The sequence below is a fragment of the Filicampus tigris genome, chromosome 10, assembly GCF_054856515.1.
Source record: "Filicampus tigris isolate MCC_2025a chromosome 10, RoL_Ftig_1.0, whole genome shotgun sequence".
NCBI lineage: Eukaryota > Metazoa > Chordata > Actinopteri > Syngnathiformes > Syngnathidae > Filicampus > Filicampus tigris.
Window position 1 is genome coordinate 19,275,132 of NC_141226.1, and position 20,215 is coordinate 19,295,346.

General features: G+C 43.6%; 2 protein-coding genes across 10 annotated transcripts in view; one reads left to right on the forward strand and one right to left on the reverse strand.

Annotated features, from left to right (window-relative positions):
* The window catches only part of LOC147141182 (myomegalin-like), a 46,346-nt gene extending 31,046 nt beyond the window's left edge, over nucleotides 1–15,300 (forward strand). For 6 of the 9 annotated variants that reach the window (XM_086042199.1, XM_086042192.1, XM_086042193.1 and 3 more), the window contains 21 exons: nucleotides 186–451; nucleotides 524–738; nucleotides 1,766–1,883; nucleotides 1,963–2,080; nucleotides 2,197–2,245; nucleotides 3,561–3,796; nucleotides 3,886–3,999; nucleotides 4,083–4,244; nucleotides 4,339–4,593; nucleotides 5,033–5,164; nucleotides 5,304–5,420; nucleotides 5,512–5,680; nucleotides 5,772–5,893; nucleotides 6,836–7,072; nucleotides 8,376–8,477; nucleotides 8,628–8,848; nucleotides 9,924–10,067; nucleotides 10,152–10,290; nucleotides 10,552–10,598; nucleotides 10,794–10,848; nucleotides 12,407–15,300. In XM_086042199.1, the coding sequence (XP_085898325.1) occupies nucleotides 186–451; nucleotides 524–738; nucleotides 1,766–1,883; nucleotides 1,963–2,080; nucleotides 2,197–2,245; nucleotides 3,561–3,796; nucleotides 3,886–3,999; nucleotides 4,083–4,244; nucleotides 4,339–4,593; nucleotides 5,033–5,164; nucleotides 5,304–5,420; nucleotides 5,512–5,680; nucleotides 5,772–5,893; nucleotides 6,836–7,072; nucleotides 8,376–8,477; nucleotides 8,628–8,848; nucleotides 9,924–10,067; nucleotides 10,152–10,290; nucleotides 10,552–10,598; nucleotides 10,794–10,848; nucleotides 12,407–12,537 (3,149 nt within the window). In that variant the 3' untranslated portion in view covers nucleotides 12,538–15,300. The remainder of the gene's footprint in view (nucleotides 1–185; nucleotides 452–523; nucleotides 739–1,765; nucleotides 1,884–1,962; nucleotides 2,081–2,196; nucleotides 2,246–3,560; nucleotides 3,797–3,885; nucleotides 4,000–4,082; nucleotides 4,245–4,338; nucleotides 4,594–5,032; nucleotides 5,165–5,303; nucleotides 5,421–5,511; nucleotides 5,681–5,771; nucleotides 5,894–6,835; nucleotides 7,073–8,375; nucleotides 8,478–8,627; nucleotides 8,849–9,923; nucleotides 10,068–10,151; nucleotides 10,291–10,551; nucleotides 10,599–10,793; nucleotides 10,849–12,406) is intronic. The other 3 variants (XM_086042196.1, XM_086042197.1, XM_086042198.1) reach the window with 3 other exon arrangements.
* A 384-nt stretch (nucleotides 15,301–15,684) lies between these two features.
* On the reverse strand, nucleotides 15,685–19,942 carry prkab2 (protein kinase, AMP-activated, beta 2 non-catalytic subunit). Its single transcript, XM_086042222.1, has 8 exons — nucleotides 19,595–19,942; nucleotides 18,642–18,821; nucleotides 18,411–18,568; nucleotides 18,170–18,263; nucleotides 17,815–17,929; nucleotides 17,268–17,401; nucleotides 17,120–17,188; nucleotides 15,685–17,028 (listed from the first exon to the last, which is right to left on the reverse strand). The coding sequence occupies exons 2-8, from the start codon at nucleotides 18,798–18,800 to the stop codon at nucleotides 16,951–16,953; spliced, it is 807 nt and encodes a 268-aa protein (XP_085898348.1). The 5' UTR covers nucleotides 18,801–18,821; nucleotides 19,595–19,942; the 3' UTR covers nucleotides 15,685–16,950.
* Nucleotides 19,943–20,215: the final 273 nt, after the last annotated feature.

The window sequence follows — 20,215 nt, forward strand, 5'->3', positions numbered from 1 at the left end:
ACAACACTGAAACACTCTCACACATGTCTAATATGCTCTCATACGCACACACTCCTGAAATGGTCTTTCACAGCACCGTACTAAAACACTCTGACTCAAAACTGAAATGATCTCACAACCATCGCAGACTTTCTGTCGCGTTTGCATATAGCATTCATTAATGCGAGACCTTTTCTCTTCGGCAGAGTTCGACGACCTCGAGATGTGCACGTCGTTGTCCCATCGGCAGGAGGAGGGCGTGGGGGGAGACTGGTACAAGGCCAGTCCAAGCAGACGGACTGGAGGCGTATGCGACGGAATTGGGGAGGAGTCGGCTTTGCATCACCTGGTCCAGGATTTGCGCTCCCAGCTGACCCGCTGCCACAAAGTCATCCGCGGGCTTCAGATGCGCGTTCGCTCCCTGTCGGCCACAAGCGACTACGCCTCCAGTCTGGAGCGGACGCCGCGCAAGGTATCGCTCAATCGGCTCCTCTCGTTTCTTCACCGCGGGACCATCCCTACCCTTTTACGCTGCGCTTTGCAGGTCAACTGGGCCTTCGAGATGTCACCCGCCCAAGAGGGCGTGGAGGAGGATGAAGGCTGGATGTCCGACACTCAAGCCACTTCACTTGGGTCCAAACCCAGTCGCGAGCTGCAGGAGCTGATGGCGCGCGTCGCAACCCTGGAGGCCCAATTGAAGAGCTCCAAGCTGGAGGGGAAATGCCAAGCAGAGGAGGGGAAATGTGCCACGTGGCCTGGGTGAGCCGTCAGACGTCACTACCAAACAATGCAGTTCAGCTGCAATGATTGGGCACAGTTTCCTGCCGCCTTGAACAGGATAAGCAGTGGTCTCCACTGTTTGTGTGCTCTCTGAAATGGCGCCACAGGATGGCGCCAAAGCCATGTCTATCTAGCTCTGTAGCTCAGGGGACTTCAGTCCTGTTCCTCGAGGGGCCCCGGTTTCGTGGATGTTTACCATTTCTCCCTGCTGCAACACACCTGATTCAAATGATCAGCGTCTGAAGACGTTGTTGATTATCCGTCCGTTTGAATCAGGCGTGTTGCAGCAGGGAGGGATGGAAAACAGGCAGGACAGCGGCCCTCAGGGAACAGGGTTGAAGACCCCTGCTCTAGCTCATAAAATGTAATTATTACGAAAGTCACACACACCGCAGTACATTTTTGCAGTGGTGTGTGTCTTTAAGGGGCGTGGCCTGGTGGTATTTGTGTGTTTGACATGCCACCAATAATCGGGTGAACGTATATATGTAATTTTTTTTTTTTTTTATAAACTTCCCTCGTGCGCCGGTGTTTGGAGCTCAAATTTTGACTAAAAATAAATCGATTTCAATAAAACTTGAAGTTGTGGCACTGTCAACTGCATGTTGAAGTGGCACAGCCTTACTATGAGACAATTATAAACATTTTTGAGGGGGGCGGGTGTTACTTTTTTCACTATTCACGGCAGAGCTCAAGTCGCTATTAAAAAAAAATGGATAAACGAATTGGGACATTTTTGTGTACCACCGTCCTATGAAGCAACAATCAGACTATAGTCTGTCATCTGTAACAATATTATCCTTGTATGGAGTACCGCAAGATGTGGTTCCGAAACAATGGTACGACACAATTCAACTATTTTTGGTCGCCTTCACAACTTTTGAAAAGGACCCCGTGAACTGCACCGCTTTGTGTATGAGAACTTTATCAACAGAGAACAGCCATGTCTCATCCTCTCTTCTCTCTCGTGTCCCTCTGGCCCCTTGCCCTCCTCCTCTTTGCGCAGCAAGTACAACTCTCTCATCCAGGCCCAAGCTCGCGAGCTCTCCCACCTGAGGCAGACGATGAGAGAGGGTGAAGGAGTCTCCCATATCCTCAGCCAGCATCTGGGCGACACCACCAAGGTGCCTCAAAAGTCCCTCCGCAGTCACGCGGAGCTCTTGTCAACCTCTCCGTCGCAACTTTTTCTCTTTGATGTCTCAGGCCTTTGAGGAGCTGCTGCGGGCCAACGATGTTGACTACTACATGGGCCAGAGCTTTCGAGAGCAGCTTTCGCAAAGCACCGCGCTGGCTCAGAGAGTGCTCGCCAAGCTCACCGGACGTAAGGCGCACCCTCGCGTCTCCGCCGGACGCAGCTGCTTTGTTGTCATTCTCTGCATTTAATTTTTTTTTTTTTTTTTTTTTGCCAACGCCCATCCTGTGCCTTTCCTGATTTAGGAGTGGAGAGCCCTGTTGACAAGACAGGCCACGAGTTGCTCGCCCTGCAGTGAGTCTGTTTCATCATGTCTGCTTGTGTATGACTGACTAGGATATTTAACTCACACTTTTAAGGATGTCATGAGCGCGCCCCTCGTGTTTGAGTTAGCTGAAATCAGTTCTGTACAGCACTGGCGGAGCTAGAGGGGGGACTGCAGGGGCACTAACCGCCCCACCCCCCAAAAATATGCTTGGACCCCCCAGGCGCCAGACCAGATAATTGACTTTTGGGTATTTTCTCTCTTTTTTTTTTTTTTCCCCCTGAGCTATCCTTGACACCGGTGCATTTTTATTGATTTATTTTTTTAATGAAATCATCTGAAAGCCATTTCTTTTTAAGAGTAATGTTGTAAAATGAGTTTGAAATGTGAAAGAAGCGTTAGTTTGTGGTGTATTTATGGTTAAAACGAGAAATCTAGGACAATTTAAACGTTTTGTGAGATCAATTACTCACAGGTTTTCGCCATTTGTGGTACGGCTTGGTAGCTATCCGTACCCTGTAACCCTTAAACAGCTGATAGATAGATAGATAGATAGATAGATAGATAGATAGATAGATAGATAGATAGATAGATAGATAGATAGATAGATGATGTAACACGCGAGGGGCTCGAGAGGAGACAGATGGTTGCCGTTAATCCACACTCAAGTAGGTAGCGTGGCTCCTTTACTGTTAAGATGATTTAGTTGCAAAGACATCCCACCAGCTGCTGTTAAGCAGCTCAGAGCTGCTGAAGAGAGGACGTGCTACCATCTCGTAGTAACGTTTGTTTTTTTTTTGCGCGTGTGCATTTTTTTTTTTTTTTTTGTATCGTTAGTGTGAAGATATCTGGGATTGAATAGTAGAGGCAGACACGTATTTTTCTCCTTTTGAACTTTACTGAGGCTCAAATGGCACCGCTGTGGAAATCTCTGATTTCTAAGAGCTGTCCAATGTACAGGGCGTCCCTGTGGTCCTTTTCTATGAACAACAGCCGAGGTCGATCCCGAGAGATATGCCTACTTAGGATGCTGCATCAGCAACTCAAACAGTAAGAAAGGACTGTGGTGACTTTGACAGCCGTGGAAGCAAAAGTAAAACGCTCGTCGGTAGTTTTGCGAATGCCTCTCTGTAGTTGGATTCTGTTTGTTGCTATTTTTGTTTCTCGCGGTTATTTTCTTAGCCGGTGAGGTCTTGTGTTCTTTTACCACTATATCGTATCCTCTCGGCAAAACGAAACATTTTATGAGGTTTGAATTAACCCGAAATACATATACAGATGTGTTTTTCTAGGATTTTTTTTTTTTTTTTTTTCTCACGTTATTCCCAACACTTTGCCTTGCAGGCTGAGCAAGGAGCTCCAGCAGAAAGATCAAATCATCGAGTCTCTGCACAACAAGCTGCAGCAGCGCCCTGAGACGCCATCCAGCTGCCAAGCCCTCTCGGAGACCACCGACCCATCAGACAGGACTTCCCTGGTGTCCGATGAGTGTCAAACCAATGAAGACCTGGATCTGTGCTCTGAGTTAGACGCCAGAGAGTACCAGGACCAGGAAGAGCGGCTGCAATCCGAGCAAGATGGTAACTTGACCTTCTTTCATTCCCTTCTTTGTCTTCTTTCTTTGGCTCTCTGTTCTGCGCTTCATCTTGCTTGCGTCGCCAACTTTCAGCCCATCCATCTATGGCTCCTCCTCCTCCTCCTCGCGGACCCCTCAAATCATCCCTCAGCTGTCCTGGAATTCTTTTGTCAGCTTCTGGGGGTTTAACCAGTCCATCCTTGAGAGGTAGTGGATTCCCGACTCAAGGCCTTGGAAAATACCCCCCTGCTTTCTTTTCTGCCTCTTTACTTGCTGTCATTCTCCACCAGCCCCTCTCAGTCCTCCCTTCTCCTCGTCCCTCCCTCCCCCTCGTGACCTTGATGTCCGGGGTACAGAGGTCACATATGACCCCCACCCTCGGGCCCTGTCCGTGACGGCCGTTCGCCCAGAACTGGACACACTGTACAAACAGATGAATGAGCAGATAAGGGGTGAGGGGGGATGCTTGGGGGTTTGTGTGCCACCTTCTTTTCACTCTCTCACATTTCACGCAGTCATTCGTACATGGTGTTTGTGTGTTTGCAGGGTTTCCCGATCCTCAGGGCGAGCCTCTGTTTGCGCTCTCACCCGGCGCCCACAACCAGTGCGACCTTTCAGGCTACAGCCAGCTACCCCAACATGCCTTTCAACAGTACCAGCTGGGCGGCATTCCCGAGGCTCACTCACTGAAGTCGGACTCGGCTATGCTGACAGGAGGCGGGACTTTTTGGGACAACATGACTCGGCCTATGGGGAACTATTCTGGAATTCCCGGACCTATCCTAGAAAACAACCAGACAGGTAAACGTGTCTACTTTATCGATCAAGCTTCCTTCATGAGACGGTGGCAGCTTACAAAATGACTTCCATTTGAAATAGCCTATATTCAATTGAACTGTGACAAATAATAATAACAATAATCAAAGAGGTACTAAACTTATTTAGCAGGTTTTCTGCAGTAAAAAGTGTCTGTTTGGTCTAAAATGAATTCTCTGCCAGAGATTTTCAGACCCTCTTTTACCCTTATTTGAAAAAATATATAAATAAGCTCCTGGTATCGAATGGCTGGACTGTGATAAGCGATATAAATATGTCATAAATATGACGTATGATTGTCAGCATGAGGCGCCTTTTGCCACTCGCTGTCGACTGAAAATGACATCGCGGTTCAGCCTGCGAACGTCACGTGAGCCGTGATTGGTTGTTACCTGAGCCCCGAGCGCATGTGTTTTGCTTTCAGGGCCCAATTTAATTGAAGAGCACTTACGGGAGGTGAGATGTCTCCGCCAGCGTCTGGAAGAGTCCATTAGGACCAACGAGAGGCTTCGACAACAGATGGAGGAAAAATTGGCAAACCCTGCGCGCGACGGAGGTACTACAGCTCTAATATCAGCTCACCTCATTTCAATAGGCCTGATGCAGAATGTGCCGCGAACAAAAGCAGAAAATAGGTTAGCCGACTTCCTGCTTTTATGAGTGCTCCTTTAATCAGTTCCTGTTGTATCGTTCAGGAGCGGCAACAAATATCTACATTCAAGGGCTGGACACAGTCACCCATCTGTCTAATGAAATCAGAGTCCTGACAGATGAGAACTTGAATCTGCAGTCCCGTCTACAGGCCAGCACAGGTAACCCACCTTGAAGTGTGCCATTGTATTGTTTTTTTTTGCTCAGAGGGACCTGCAGCGAACACCTTGTTTTCCTTGTGTTGACGCGCAGACTCGTGCGAGGAGCTGATTGCGGCACGCGCTCGCCTCAAGCAAGCCGAGCTGGAGGCTGAGCAGTGGAAGGAGGAGTTGAGGCGACTTCAGACGCACAGCGAGGAGCAGGGACAGCAGATCCTCGCCCTGAGGCAGGAGAGGCAGGCCAGTCAGGAGAGGATCAACAGGTGTGTGCGGCCCAAAAAAGCTCGGCGGAAAATCTGCATGTTTTTTTTTTTTTTTTTTTTTTAATCCTAACTTTCATGTGTGCATTCTCAGATCGCAGCATGAGGCGTCTCTACTGCAGCAGCAGTTGAGCGAGAGCAGAGAGCTCATCCACTCATTGCAGACCGAACTGCATGTGTACGATCGCGTGTGCTCCAGCTTCAAATCCAACAAAGGTTTGTCACATTACGCTCTTAGAAATGGCAAGTGGCAACAAAACGTCAACGCAGTCCTATCTAGTGGTAGTAACCAAAACACACGGGTGTTTTTCGTACTGTACTGTGTCATGACAGCCTGCAAATTTAATTTAAATCGGATTAAAAGGCTGATCGGAATAAAATGCATGTACACACCCGATTTGGAATATTCTGACCCAATCAAGCCCATTCCGATCAAGATTTTATTCTGAACGAGAGGGGCGGTTTATGTCGATTGTTAATCCGATCGGCGCGCATGAAAACACCTATTCCAAAATTTCGGAACAAACCACATTTACCGCATGTCTGTGACATTAGTATGCGCGTTTCTGTTATTCCCGGAAGCTAGTCGAAGCAGAGCGAGCAAAAGACATGGCGGGCGCATGACTGAACTGGTACATTTGCAGCTCCATTAGGACGTGTTTACTCGACGTAACAGCGCGAATGGGAAAAATACGCAAAATAACGTAAATCAAGTTTTAAGTAGAAATGGATGGAGCCATGTTTTTTTTTTTTTTTTGTGCATGTAAATGTAGGCAATAATAATCATAATGATAGTAACGATATTACAGTAGGTAACTTTATTCCTTTAAATCTGATCATCAAATCTGATAATATAACATTAATAATTATTAGTAGTAGTGATGAAACGTACACTTTTCACACACAAAAGAGTGAATTTTCAGTTATTACATTTGTATCTAATAGGTCATTTCTATTTTATTCATTATTATACCTTTCACCAGTTAAAACCTTTTTTTTGTTTTTTTTTTTGTTTTTTTTGCAATTGGGGCCTTTTTTATGATGTTATTTGGGTGTGACATTTACATCATTGGGAGTGTACCAACTCCTTCTAAAAAACAATATACGGTGATACCGCCTGTCCTCAACCTGAAGGTGAAACTTGTTTTTTGGTTTCAGGCTTCCTATGTGAGGCCCCTGGCCTGCCCGTGGAGTTGGGGGAGCTACTGAGCGAGGTGAGGAGTCTGCGGGCCCAGCTGCAGAATAGCGTACAGGAGAACAGCGCGCTCAAGCAGCTGGAGCTCCACAAGCAGCTGGAGCAGAAGCTAGGTGGCGGCTCCCCTCGCACGCCGTCCCTATCGGCCTTCGGTGCCAGCCCTCAGAGAGAAAACGTCTACAGGCGTCAGCTGCTCCACGGTAACATCGCCACTGCCTGCACAGCCTCCGCCATGCCCTGGGGATAGGGACTGAGTCCTGGGCCAAATAGCGAATAAACACAAGTCATTGACTGCCCGTAGAAATGCTACAAAAAATTGTCTACATACTAGTCTCACATCACCACAAGCTACAGTTTGGTACAACAATTTTTCAAAAAAGCCGCCTCAAGATGTTTAATCCCACTCCCGTTTGAAGTTGACTGTCAAACTAAACATCAAACTAAGAGAATTAGATGTCTATTTAAAAAAGCACACAACATCACCCTCTGATAGCTTAATGCTAACACACAATGCAATACACCATAGACAGGCTAATAAATATCATCGATAGTTGTGGCCTTATAACCCGTCAAGCAACGGATATTTGAACACAAACGGTGCCGCAACATATGGAGAAAGACAATATAACAATTCACAGCCATGTTTTCTTTATCCTGCGCACGCAAAATAACTGCTATTATTAAGAGTTTACTGAGTTGCAGTAGTTGTGGAAGTCTTCTTTGCATGGCAGTACTACGCTTACTATTTTATAGTGCTATTTTCTTGATTGGAATACATTTTTGGGGAGCTGGAAAAAAGGAATGGAATTTTTATTTCAATTCATTTCAATTGGTAAAATTGATTTGGTATGCAAGAAAATTGATTTCCAGGTGATGGAACAAATTTAACTCGTTTGTGATACACTGATACTACTCAAGGCTCAGGTAACGACCAATCAGGGCTCACCTGTTTTCTGGAGATGAGTCATGATTGGTTGTTACCTGAGCCCAGAGCAACTGTGATGTCATTTTCAGGCAACAGAAGTGACAAAATGGCCGCCCCCTGAGATGACTAAAAACGAGTGCATTTTGCTGCTTAACTTATATTCCACAAACGCAATATTAATCAGAATGCCGTGTTTCAACTAGTGGGCCTGCTGGGAACATATTCTTGAAAAAAAAAAATGCTTGGGTTGATTTCCACTTCCTGTCAAGGTACCACTGTAGTAAACCAAAAATATACCGGGTACCTAACAACCCAAGCTGAATGTATCTCCTCCCTGATATACAAAATTTTTAGTATATCAGTTGAGATGTATCACTTCAACAATACTTTCCCTGACACCAAATACTACTTTATTTGCCAGAAAGCGCAAGAAAAAGATGCAAATAGGTGAAGACAGGTTCCATGCAGGAAAACCAGTAGGACAAATGAATAGGCGGGGAGGGGTTCACGGTACACGTGCATGTGAGGCTTCGGTGTGACGTGTGTCCAAGCCTGGTTTGTGTATGTGTGCTCCGCAGACCCGGCCCCTTCTCCACCTGTCAGGGACATTGGTCTGTTTAACTGTGGATCTCCCTGTCCCCCCTACTCGGACCTGGATGACAGCCATAGCACGGCCAACGGTGTGATTTTTAACTGCACTGCATGACTGTGGCTTCACTTGTGCACAGTTTGATCCTAATGTGCCCGTCAGCGGTTTTTTTTTCCCCACTACGGACCTGCACACACTTGAATGAAAGAAATCTCGTTCTATTTGCTTTCAACCACCGCAGACCCTCTTGACCCTCACTCCGAGCTGGAAGGCGACGCCCCCGATGGCTCGTTCGCTAGCCGTTATGGCCGCCACGCCCTCGGTCACGTGGATGACTTTAACGCTCTCCAGCAACAAGTCCTTGAAGGTCGCAGCATCGTGCAGCGCATGGAGGCAGCGCTGCACCCGTGCCTGAGCCCTCCTTCACCGTTAGGAGCCACCCACAAACAGAACAGTGAGCTGGTGAGAACCCTGCTGCTTTTATGCAATTTTATCCGACCTTTATAGAGCCGAGGCACATATTTTAGACAAATCTCCCAGTGTACCACCAAACTAAAATGTCATAAAAAGTATGTACTGCATACTGAAAATAGGGCTGGGCCATTTTGGTAAAAATATTCAGCACAATTAATTTTATTCATGTGAAAATCACAGTTGATAAAAATTATTATGCATTGATTTCAAAATGTATAATTTGTTCAACTATCAAAATTATCATTTAAATATAATTTTTAAAAAACAACTAGAAAATAAATAACAAGTAAATAATAAGTAAATCATATTATTAATATAATAGCAATAAATAAAAAAATACATAAAATACATTCCTGCTATGAGCGCGTTGGCCTCTTAGGGGCAGTGTGGCTTACACATGGTGATGTAATTGCATGAAGATAAGAGTAGAAGAATAAAATATAAATAAATACTGTATATAACAATAATACATTTTAGGACGACTATATGCCAATGAGTATTGGTGTAGTTCCTGCCTGTATGAATTTCCACAGCCAGCGTTTGTGTTGTGAGTATTTGTTATTTGAAGGTAAATTACTCCTGTGATGTCTAATGCTAACTTTTGTTAGCCGGCTAATAGGGTTTTCCATTGAGTGCTAGCATTAAGCTGGCGACGTACTTAAAAACAAACTGTCTTGTGTTTGAACACACAGTGTGTGTAATTCTTTTTTGTCGTGTGTTTAGTTTTAAAGTAAACACCGACGGGTGTGACCATAAACTGTTTAAAGAGCTCAGGAAGTGGCTAAGATCATACATCAAACGCATGCACAACAAAACAAAAATGAAAAAGAATGAAAGAAACATTTCACTCTGTGAGGTGTTGTGACTCTATATAATGTATGATTTCCCTTTTTTTTAATTGAACTACTAAAGTTTCCCATGATTAATTCGGATAACAAGGAGTTGAAAGGAATGAATTTCCACTGCGCGGCTCCCCCTAAAATTGCTGAAGGTGCACTGGCCAGGGGTCAAATGCTTGTCTTTTCAATAACCAGGAGCTGGTATCTGACTCATTTCTATGCAGTTCTTGGATTATGGCAGTGCCAAGAGTCTTTTGTCCAACACCAAGACCCTGAGGCAGATTTTGGAGGAGGCGGCTTCCCTGCTGAAGATGTTTTGGCGGGCGGCGCTGCCCAGCACTGACGCCGCCATCCCGAACCTGAAGAAGGTTTGCACCGGCAGTGTGATGGCAATTCATCACGGAAGTCGCACAATCAAGCGTTTCATGTCTTTTCATGCGGTTTGAGCACAGGAGCAGTCTATGCAAGAGGAGATCTTGTCCCTCAAGCTACGTGTGTCTGAGCAGGAGGAGGTTCTGAAAGGGACGATTCAAAGACTGAGGAGCACCAGCCGCACCAAGGACAGCATGGAGCATTTCATTGTGAACCAGCGTAAGTTACAGTTGAAGAAGAGCGATGGGGCGGGGGGTGGGGGGGGGGGGGGGGGGTGGGGGGGTTGAGAGAGAGCGCCGCAGCAGATGATTTTCAAACATTTCCAGATGTGGACTTAAAAACAACACATAAATCCATTGGTTAGCTCAAGGCAACTCTGTACTTCAAGCTTATGGAGTAACTCTGTTAACAAAGAAACAGAAATGAAACACGGGTTCCTTGGTGGAGGTAATAACTCTTCTTTCCACCTTGTTTTTACAGTGTCAAGGACTCGTGATGTTTTGAAGAAAGCAAGGACAAACTTGGAGGTAAAAAAAAACAAATAAATAAATGTATCTGTCATTTTTTTCCGTTGTGACTCGTGCCCAGGTCAAATCATTATTTGTATCGGGATGTTCTCCTCTCTTCTCATGACTCTTATCTGTGATTCCATCACTTCTTGTCTGTTTGTGTCTCACTCGTCCCTTCGTCTCACACCTGTCACTGCGTGTGAACACCTCCAGAAGAACGAGCTGAGACTTTCCTCTCTAAGCTCCTCCTCTTCCTCTCCCTACGCCGGTAATTGTCTTGCCAGAATAGGTGGAGGCTGTCCAAGATGCTGATTTTTGCTTTTGGATGGGCAGCTTTTACCTTGTTCTGCATTTGTTGTTTGCAGTCACGCCCGCATCAACGCTTTACCATTTAATAGCCGTCCTCACCCCCATTTTACAGTACAGCAACAGCCAGTATTTATACAGTATATATAAGTATTCATCCCATCCATTTTCTAGAAAACATGTCCTCATCAGGGTCACGGCTGAACTGGAACCTATGCCAGCGGACTTTAGGCGAGAGGCGTGGCCCTCGCTAGCCAATCGCAGGGCACATTTAGACAGATGTTAACATTTATGAACAATTTAGAGTCTTCACTGGACCTAACGTCAAGGTTCACTATTTGCAAATTCACATTATTTTTTTTTAACCTATCCTGTGTTATTTATTGAAAAACTCACCTATTCACATTTTTTGTGGTATTTTTGAAACACCCGAAAATGTCAGATGATGTGTGTTGCATCTGGATTTGAGAGATAAGCTTTGTAAATTTGGGAGGAGCTATATTTAATCCTGGGTTGTTACAGAGGGTCTTCGCCGCATGTGCATGTGCGCATAAACTTGGCGGTGCATTTTTTTCTAAATCAAATCATCAACATTTGCGATCCAAAAAAGGCATGCTTGGATGACTTTTGGTGTGGAAGAACGCCCATCACTATTTTTTCCATCGGCAGCTGCAGAATAAAAATAGGGAGCTGTTGCCTAATTTTTCCTATTGCTGTGTGTCACAAACCTTCAAATGGGTACATGTTTTTGTGTGTGTTCATGTATGTTGTTGTTAAGGAGCACGGCAATCACCACTTATCTTCAGCACACCATCTGCATCATCATACAACTAACACAAATGTCAGAAAAAAAGTGTAATGTTTTTGATGAACCCCAATCATGACATGGGAGGAGATCAAGGAAATTGTGGCCGCCGTCAAGGTGTAACGTGCTGATTTGTGGCTACCAAATTGATAGGACGTGTGAACAAAATACAATTTTGTGGGTGTAAAATCAATCCCATGAAATCTTGGACAGACTTGGCTGTGATGTGATGTCCTTCAGGTTATAATAGTTTAGGAGTTTTCATTAGTTTTCATTTCATTTTGACCTTTGTTTTTTAAATTCACGTACTTTTAATTTGTTTATGGAGTGGGTCTGTTAGTTTTTATTAGTTTATTTTTTCAAAGATGCTTCATTTTAGTTTAGTTTTTATTCATTTTAGTTTAGTTTTTTATATACTGTATATGGAGTATTTATTGAGTGCAAAAAAACAAAAAAAAAGTACCACCGCTATTGTAAGCCACTGTAACATTATACAGTTTCAGCTTAGATAGATGATTTCCAAAAATGTTTCCGAAATGATTCAAATCAATTTATCCCACATAAGAATGGGATAGGAAAATAGGAGGTGTAGAGTGACTTTTGGGAACTTCGCTATCTTGTGGCCACAATATTTTCTGTTTCCCCCACATCATGTTTGTGGCTGCTGCTGCTCATATTGCCCAACTTCCTTCAAAAGCTTTTCTCCCGCATGCAGCTGAAGAGCCAGGAGGTGGTGCCCGAGAGCAACCTTCTGATGTCCCTTGCTTGAGGACCGACGGCGTCAAAGCCCCCGCGGCCAAACAGCGTCCTGCGGCCAGGAAACGCACCAGCCAATGCTTGCATTAGACCGTCGAACAACCAGCCTCAATGCTAGCACCTGTGACCTCGATATGTAAAATCGCCAAGACATCCCCTGTCCCCTAAACTTCTAGTCTCCAACCAGGCCTTACCAAACTCCCTTCAGCTCCCCCAAAAGCGCAGTTCATGTTGTTCTTTGAGTGTAACTGTCAGCGGTGTGTGTGACAGAAGGTGTGTTGAAATGTGTCCCTGGTGGTTGCGGTGACAAGCTGGATGGAGCGGCTTGCGGACGCCCCCAAATGGAGCGTCTTATTCCGAGAGCCTTTGGAGGGAAAAAGGTGTTTTGCGCACGTAAAAATGAGGTTTGGGAGAGGAACTCTGCAGACATTTGAACCATCGTTCGAAAAGTTTGGGGTCACTTTATTTAAAAGAAAGAAAAGCACTATATATATAATTTTTTTAAAAACTTTTTTTCATGTTATATAAAGCCGAAGTCAACCCAAAACATTAATGATTAATATAAAATATTAATATAATGGTAATGATTGATATAAAATATGAGTTAAGCAGCTAAATCCACCCATTTTTAGCCATCCTGGGGCGGCCATTTTGTCACTTCTGTCGACTAAAAATGACATCACAGACCATCAGGGCTCAGATAACGACCAATCACGGCTGACCTGTTTTCTGAAGCTGATCTATTGGTCTTTTGCTGAGCCTTGAGCAATTAACTGTGATGTCATTTTCAGTCGACAGAAGTGACAAAATGGCCGCCCCCGGAGATGGCTAAAAGTGTGTGGATTTTGTGGCTTAACTCATATTCCACAAACGCAATATTAATCAGAAAGCTGTGTTTCAACTAGTGGGCCTGTATAGAACAAAGTATGTTTGGGTTGACTCATTAATCCACGCATTGTACCTTCTGCTAAAATGCGACGTGGGATTCTAGTTAAGGTAAGCTATTTAAGACAAACTTTGACGTAGTTATTTGCCGATGTTTCGTCACCCCTGTCCTGTAAATGGCTGAGCGCGCTTCGCTGACAATTTCTGAACGCAAGCTATGAATTTCCGAACAGAATGTTCAAAAGAGCTGTTTGGTTTTTCAGAGTGCACCAAAAATAGAGTGCCCGTGCACAGGTGCGCCGGATGGGGACACGTAGTGGTTTCTTGCCAATTAGAAGCACAAGATGGGGACAGATATGGATTAATTTTTTTTTTTTTTTTTTTTTTTTAAACTCGCTGTCAGGTTATACTGACAGTTTTAACATGACAAGCATTTTTGGTAAATATACAAACTCCCTTTATTTTTTAAACTGCTTTTCTTAAAAAAAAAATATATATATATATATTTCCAGGCGACCCACAAACCTTTTGAACAGTAGTTTGTGTGTGTGGTGTGTGTAGTCAAGGAAAGTTCACTCAAAGAAAAACGATCTGTAATTCCATCAATCACCATATGTGTTTCCATCTTCAAATGTAACTCTCTGACGTTCACGATGTATTAGTAGAGATAATGGAGGAATGTTGGCCCGGTTGCTGTTTTGTGACTATTTAATCTTTTCTGCGTCCATCAATGATGAGTCATAGACACCAGCAAGTGGCTCATTGTTTTGTCACCAGCTTCCATTCTGGCTCTTCAAGTGCTAAAGTGGCGAAATGTGGCATTTCAAACGTGCATGTTTGCTGAATTGTAAGGTTGAAGTGCCGCCAAAAGCTGACGTACGAGCATGTGCAATAATGTAGTGACTTGAAACTATCACTGGAGTGTGCATGATCGTGAGTGTTAAAAGACAGAGAGAAAAAAAACCAATCGAGTTTTCGGGTGGGAGATTGCCATCACTTGCCAAAGTTTGAACTTTAACTTGCCTTAACCATGTGAATGACGAATTAGCCTATCAGAATGCAGAGGGCTTCTCGAACCACGTGGAGCTGGTTTGGGGTGTTTCCAATTGTGCAATGAAGTCTCGTTTTGGACCAAAACAAACGGAAGAAAAGGCAGATTTTCTCCGAAAGGCCTCATGCCATTCATTTTGTGTTTCTCTATTTTGACATTCTCGTGGCTCGTGGTCATGTTCTAGATGACGCAAACTTTGGCAGGCTACTGGTGGGATCATTGTTCTGTACATTTTGCTTTGTTTGACGCTTGTACATGTGCCATTCGTGCTGTAAATAGCCAACTTTTTATGTGCGAGAGTGTGTGTGGGCGTGCGCTTGAATAAACATTTGCTTTGTGCAAAGTTTAAGATTTGGGGTAGCTGTGCAATAACTTTCTCTCTTTTAAATTGATGTTCAAAGTGTGGTCTTGCCATGCCTTATTTTTATTCCGCTTCTAGAGGCCACTTGCTGTGTCCGATAAGAAATCACTTTGCATTTCCAGTCCCATGCCACTCAACACGATATTGTCCCCACGCATAAGTATATTTTTGCTTCGCTTGACTTTGAATTGAAAGCTTTTTCATTGGGCTCAAAATGGATCATGTCACACTGATTGATATGGTTCCTTTTTAAAAATGGGAGTATTTTCCTTGCTAGAGCAGGGAAAAAAAAAGCCTTATTATTGTTCAAGAGGGGAATCGATGCAGTATGAAGCATGTCTTGTTGAGTTCCGGATGTATATACTGTCGTGCTATTTAAAGTGGTGCAGCTTTTGATGTGGCTGGAACGAAGCTTTGATATGCATTATGAACAGAAAAAGCCGATGCAGTACTCGTATGGATCCTGTCTCCGATGACATTTGAGTGTGTTGTTGCCAAAAGTATTTATTGATCAAAGTTTTGGGAAAGAACCAATAAAATGTAAAAAAAAAACATATATATATTAATAATCTGAGTGCTTTGCTTCTGTTTTTATGTAAAGGGGCACTCACAAAAAACAACGCTTAACTTGCACATTTCCATATGTATTATAATTGTATACAGTAAATTGTTGTAATTTAAGCCAACTCCACTGAATGGCCTTTTTTAAATAAACGGATAAGAAATTATGTAGACTGAAGAAAAACAGGGGAAAAAAATGTAATTTTCAAGCTTAATGTCAACTAACTTAAGAAATGCATATTTTTTTTAATTGGATTAACAAAATACAATATAAAACAAGATAGAAAAAAAAAATGAATTCAATATGTACGTATGCATATGTATACAACACACAATGCTTGCCCAACACAAGAACCTATCCTAGAAAGACCAGAGGTAATAAAAGTTTCTTTTTTTATTTATTTTTTTAACAAGTACAACCTTGTGCAAACAACTTAACACTTGAACCGCAAAGCATTTCGAAACATCCATAAAACGGCGGTAAAATTCAAGTTTTGCTCTCTGATTCGTATGCCGCTGTCAGTGCACACGACTTAACACTACCGTCTGGTTGAATAAATATAAAAAAAACACACACCAACTGCATAGATAAACGAAACTGATGGTCACCTCGGCACACAGACGCGTTACCATTTCATCAATGAGCAGAAGAGAAAAACATACCACGTACAGTAAATCTGAATGGAAATACTGAACTGGTGTCAGAAACAACAGCACAACATCAGACTTATTGCATTTTTTGTTCCAGCAATATCAACTCAAATAGTGAGTTCAAATTCCTCATCCACCCAATGCACGTTTGTGCACGTATTCTCGGGCCCGACCAATTATAATAGCCGATATAAGGCATTTTCAAAAATAAAGAGTTGAACTTTTGCCGATTAAATGCCGTTATAAATCTTTGATTCTCATAACAGTAAACAATGATAAGTATAATGTGCAATCACGTCATAATGTATGAATTACATTATTACATATATTTCAAAGATAGGCTGACGTGAGAAAGGCATCTGGTTTTCAATTTTGAAGTCATCACCTCATGGAAAAGAAAATAAGAGAAGAAATGTGATTTAACATTAAAGGGCATCATGCCGAAATCATGTTTTGCCAGTACGCTCACTCCTTATGTCTATGTACTGCATTTTCTAAATTGTACTTGAAAATCTCTTTCTGTTAAGGCAAATAAGGACAAAGTGTATTCAAACGTTTTTTGTAAGCATTAAGGGAACAAAAAATATATATATATATTCACCGTATATTTCTGTAAATAATCATCCTATTAATCAAGTATCAGAATTTTTTTTCTGCCAAATACGGAATCGGCCTTAAAAGAATCCAAATCGGTCGGGCCCTAATTTATTTGATTTCCTCTATCTGACTTCAACACACTGACATGCATATGATCACAACGTGCAGCAAAACATTCAAGACACACACACACACACACAGTGATTCAGTCAACGCCACAGTGTAGTCGTCATCAAACTGCGGATGCCCGTCGCTACATTCTGCGTTTTGATAGCCCTAAATGTAGATATGAGGCCACGGCCGGTGCCTTTTAAGCCGTGAACGTGTTTCAAGTGCAAAATTTTGGCCGCTTAAATGTCATGAACACCAAGTGGCGTCGCGGCGGCGGACGTGACGATTAGATGGGCTTGTAGAGCAGCGAGGTCACGTATTTCTTCTTGTATCGGTGGGTGGCGCTCAGCACCATGACGCCGTCCTGCAAGTACATCGGCCACTGCTCAGCGGATCATTTGCATGTTGGGGAGGACACGTTTACAGCAACAACAAAAAAAAAACTGCCGTCTCACCTTTATAGAGAGCGCGTACAGATGGTTCAGCATAACATGGTTGGGTTCAGGCAGCAGGGCGGGGTCACACTGCCAACACGGAGCGACGCGTTATCACACAGCACACACAAAAAACGCACCAAAAATAAGATAAGCGGGCAGCACTTACTGAAATATTTGTGTCCTTGTTGAGTATGACCTGAAGCAGGTGAGGGGGGAGTATAGGGGGAGCTTTGAAATGCCCCTCGGGTCGGAACACGTATTGACTCTGCCCGTACGGACCTGGAGGGGAGCTGGACAGATCTGGAAGCGAAAGCGGAGTTAGTCAGTCAGGCACGACTGTCGCACATCTGAAAGATACGTCTATAGTGGTCAATGGCAGAGAATCAAAGCACAGTATTTAAATTAATTAAGAATTAAGATGATTCAGCTGCTTTCCAGCCATCTCATGTACTGACATTTTACGCAGCACTGCCCCCTGCTGTCGACTGAAACTGACATCAAAGCGTTTTTTTTTTTGTTTGTTTTTTTTAGAATTTGGGAGGTTACTTTTTTTTTTAATTCCGCCAATGCCAAATTTCAATGGGCGTCAATTTTATGCACGTCCCGATCCTCTGTACCGTGTTTAGACCAGTGGGAGTACATTGAACATATTATTGCAAAAAAATGTTTTGACTTCATTTCCCCTCGAAATAACTCAATGTAGAAAAACAGACCCGACGTGTCGGAGCACTCCAGAGAGTCAACCTGCAGGGCGTCAAACACCTCAAAGTCGGACTTCTTCACTTGGATCAGGTTGTTGATGGTGCCTAGCTGGCTTGTCACCACTGGCTGGAAAAGCAAGCATCACCTTTTACCAGTATGTGAAAATTCATTGCAAATAATGAAGTATAGTTACTATAATATATATATTCTTGTAATAGTTACTATTTTATTTATCCCGCCTTCTATTTCCTAATGCATTATGCTTCACCGTTCGTATGGATGTTAGCATTTTAGCTCGGAGACAGCAACTGTCAGCAAAGAGAGAAATTCCAATTTGTGGGCCGCGGGTGAAGAAATCAAACGTACCTCTGAGGGATCGTGCACCCATTGCCCGTCCACGAAAAACTTGTACTGGTGCTCGCCTTCAGGCAAGTCCAGGATTGCTACAAAGTCACTGTGGCTTTGTCAAGAAAAGAAGACAATCGTATGATGATAACCAATGAGCAGAGGTCATTAGAATGACGTCAAGTGAACCCCCGTTTATCGACAGGTGAAAATATGCGACATTTTCAAAAAAAAAGAAAAAACAAAAAGAATATCTTCGTACCTTTTATTGAGCGGTATCTTGTTGCTCCAGTTATTAAAGGAGCCAGCAATGTAGACCTCCTTCCCTCCTCCAGCCCATCGGATGACCGTGGGACGAGCCTGAGGAACAGTTTTCACCAGGTCGTCCAGATCCGGGGTGAATTCTTTCTCTCCCAACACCTGCAATTGTAAATTCAAAGCACCACAATTCAAGGAGCGCTCATGTTTGTAGCGCAAGTCTTTGCTGCAGTACCTTTGACTCCAGGCCATGCGTGTTGAAGATGTTGGGGTCGTCCGTGCTGTCCACCATCTTACTGCTGGGCTCAAGGTCCTTGTGAGCCCCGCCGCTGTCTGAGCGCTGAGCTTTAGCCCCATGGCGCTCTGCAGACACCCTGTCGCTTGTGTTGCCCATCACGCCGCCCTTTTGACACCACTGAAACAAAACAGCAAATGAACAGACTACTACCAGAATACTTAAATATCAAATAGATGGCTAATAGATCTTATATGTGGGATCTTATTTGGAATAAAGATTTATTGTTTACTTTCTTCAAATAAATAAACTTTGCTCGCCTATTTATGGCAGCGACATATAGTGACAGGCAGAACAAGTCTCTTCCACTAGATGGCAGAATATTCAATTAATCTCTATCCTTCGGTTGCCATTCATGCAACTGAATACAGTGGACCCCCACATACTCGCGGTTCGCCACCCATGGATTCACTGAAATTTAAAGATTTTGGGGGGGTTAACCGCCCGTTTTTCGTGGAAAACGCTAACTGAAGATTTATGCCCGATTTTTTTTTCAATCATTTTTGAGGTACAAAAGTAAATAAAGCTGTTTTTTTTAACATTCATAATGGGCTTCAATTTTATATGCGGATTTTCAAAAAGCGTGCCGTAATTTTTCTAATGTAAAATATGTGCCTTGGCTCAATAATGTTTGGGAAACCTTGTCCAGAGCCTTGACGGACAACCGTCATGAACAGCAGAGGTGAACATGTTGGAGCCTCCAAACATCACGCAGACGACATGTGTATTTTTAGCTGCTGCTTGTCGCGCGGCTATCCTAAAACTCAGGCTGTGTCACCACTACCGGGCCGCTTTGAAGTGCTGGAAATCGCTCGTGCTGTAACGTTAGCACGCGACAACACGGGAAAAGTTATTTATTAAACATTCCATTGCGAAAGAAGCTGTGAACTCACCTCAACCAGCTGGTGTTTATCACCCTGCTGTCTTCAGCCGAGAACCCGCCTCCTCTCCATAGACTTGTATATATAGATATCCCTTTGACCCGTTGCTGCGAGACTGACTGCAGTAGAGCTTCAGCGTACTATACACATTGGAGAATACGCAATACTGGCCTCTAAGTGAGAAACTTCTATTCGCAAAATCATGTTATAATGGACAAATACTATCAAACGTCATCGTTCAGTCCTCCTGTGAGACCTGTCTCTGAGTGCATAACCGAGCGCTCCACTTTGTTACATCCAATATGGCGGCTATGTCGACGTTTAACAATCAGCGCTCAAAGCGTTATCTCTATATGTCTATGCTCTCCTCCCACACACTGCCGTTAGTCTGTGGTCCAACTACGGCGCTTCAGGAAGGACATATTTGATAAAGCGACCATCCCATTAGAAATGATAAGTTATGGAAAAAAATGTAACAGTACCATGTACATTTACTGTTTTGTAACCAGTATGCTCGTTTAATTATTTTTAAATGGCAACGAATAAAACAAAGTTTGTTTTTCGAGATGATTCTGGCCAAGTGTGTCGACTCTTCTGTATCATCGGTTTTCGAACATCAACCAACAATTTCAC

What these genes read in the sequence shown, in the direction of transcription:
- prkab2 (XM_086042222.1), bottom strand. Translation starts at nt 18,800, where the DNA reads ATGGGCAACACAAGCGACAGGGTGTCTGCAGAGCGCCATGGGGCTAAA. An exon ending in AAGATACCGCTCAATAAAAG is followed by an intron (nt 18,264 to 18,410) that starts GTACGAAGATAT and finishes TTCTTGACAAAG; the next exon opens with CCACAGTGACTTTGTAGCAA. An exon ending in GGGTGCACGATCCCTCAGAG is followed by an intron (nt 17,930 to 18,169) that starts GTACGTTTGATT and finishes TTGCTTTTCCAG; the next exon opens with CCAGTGGTGACAAGCCAGCT.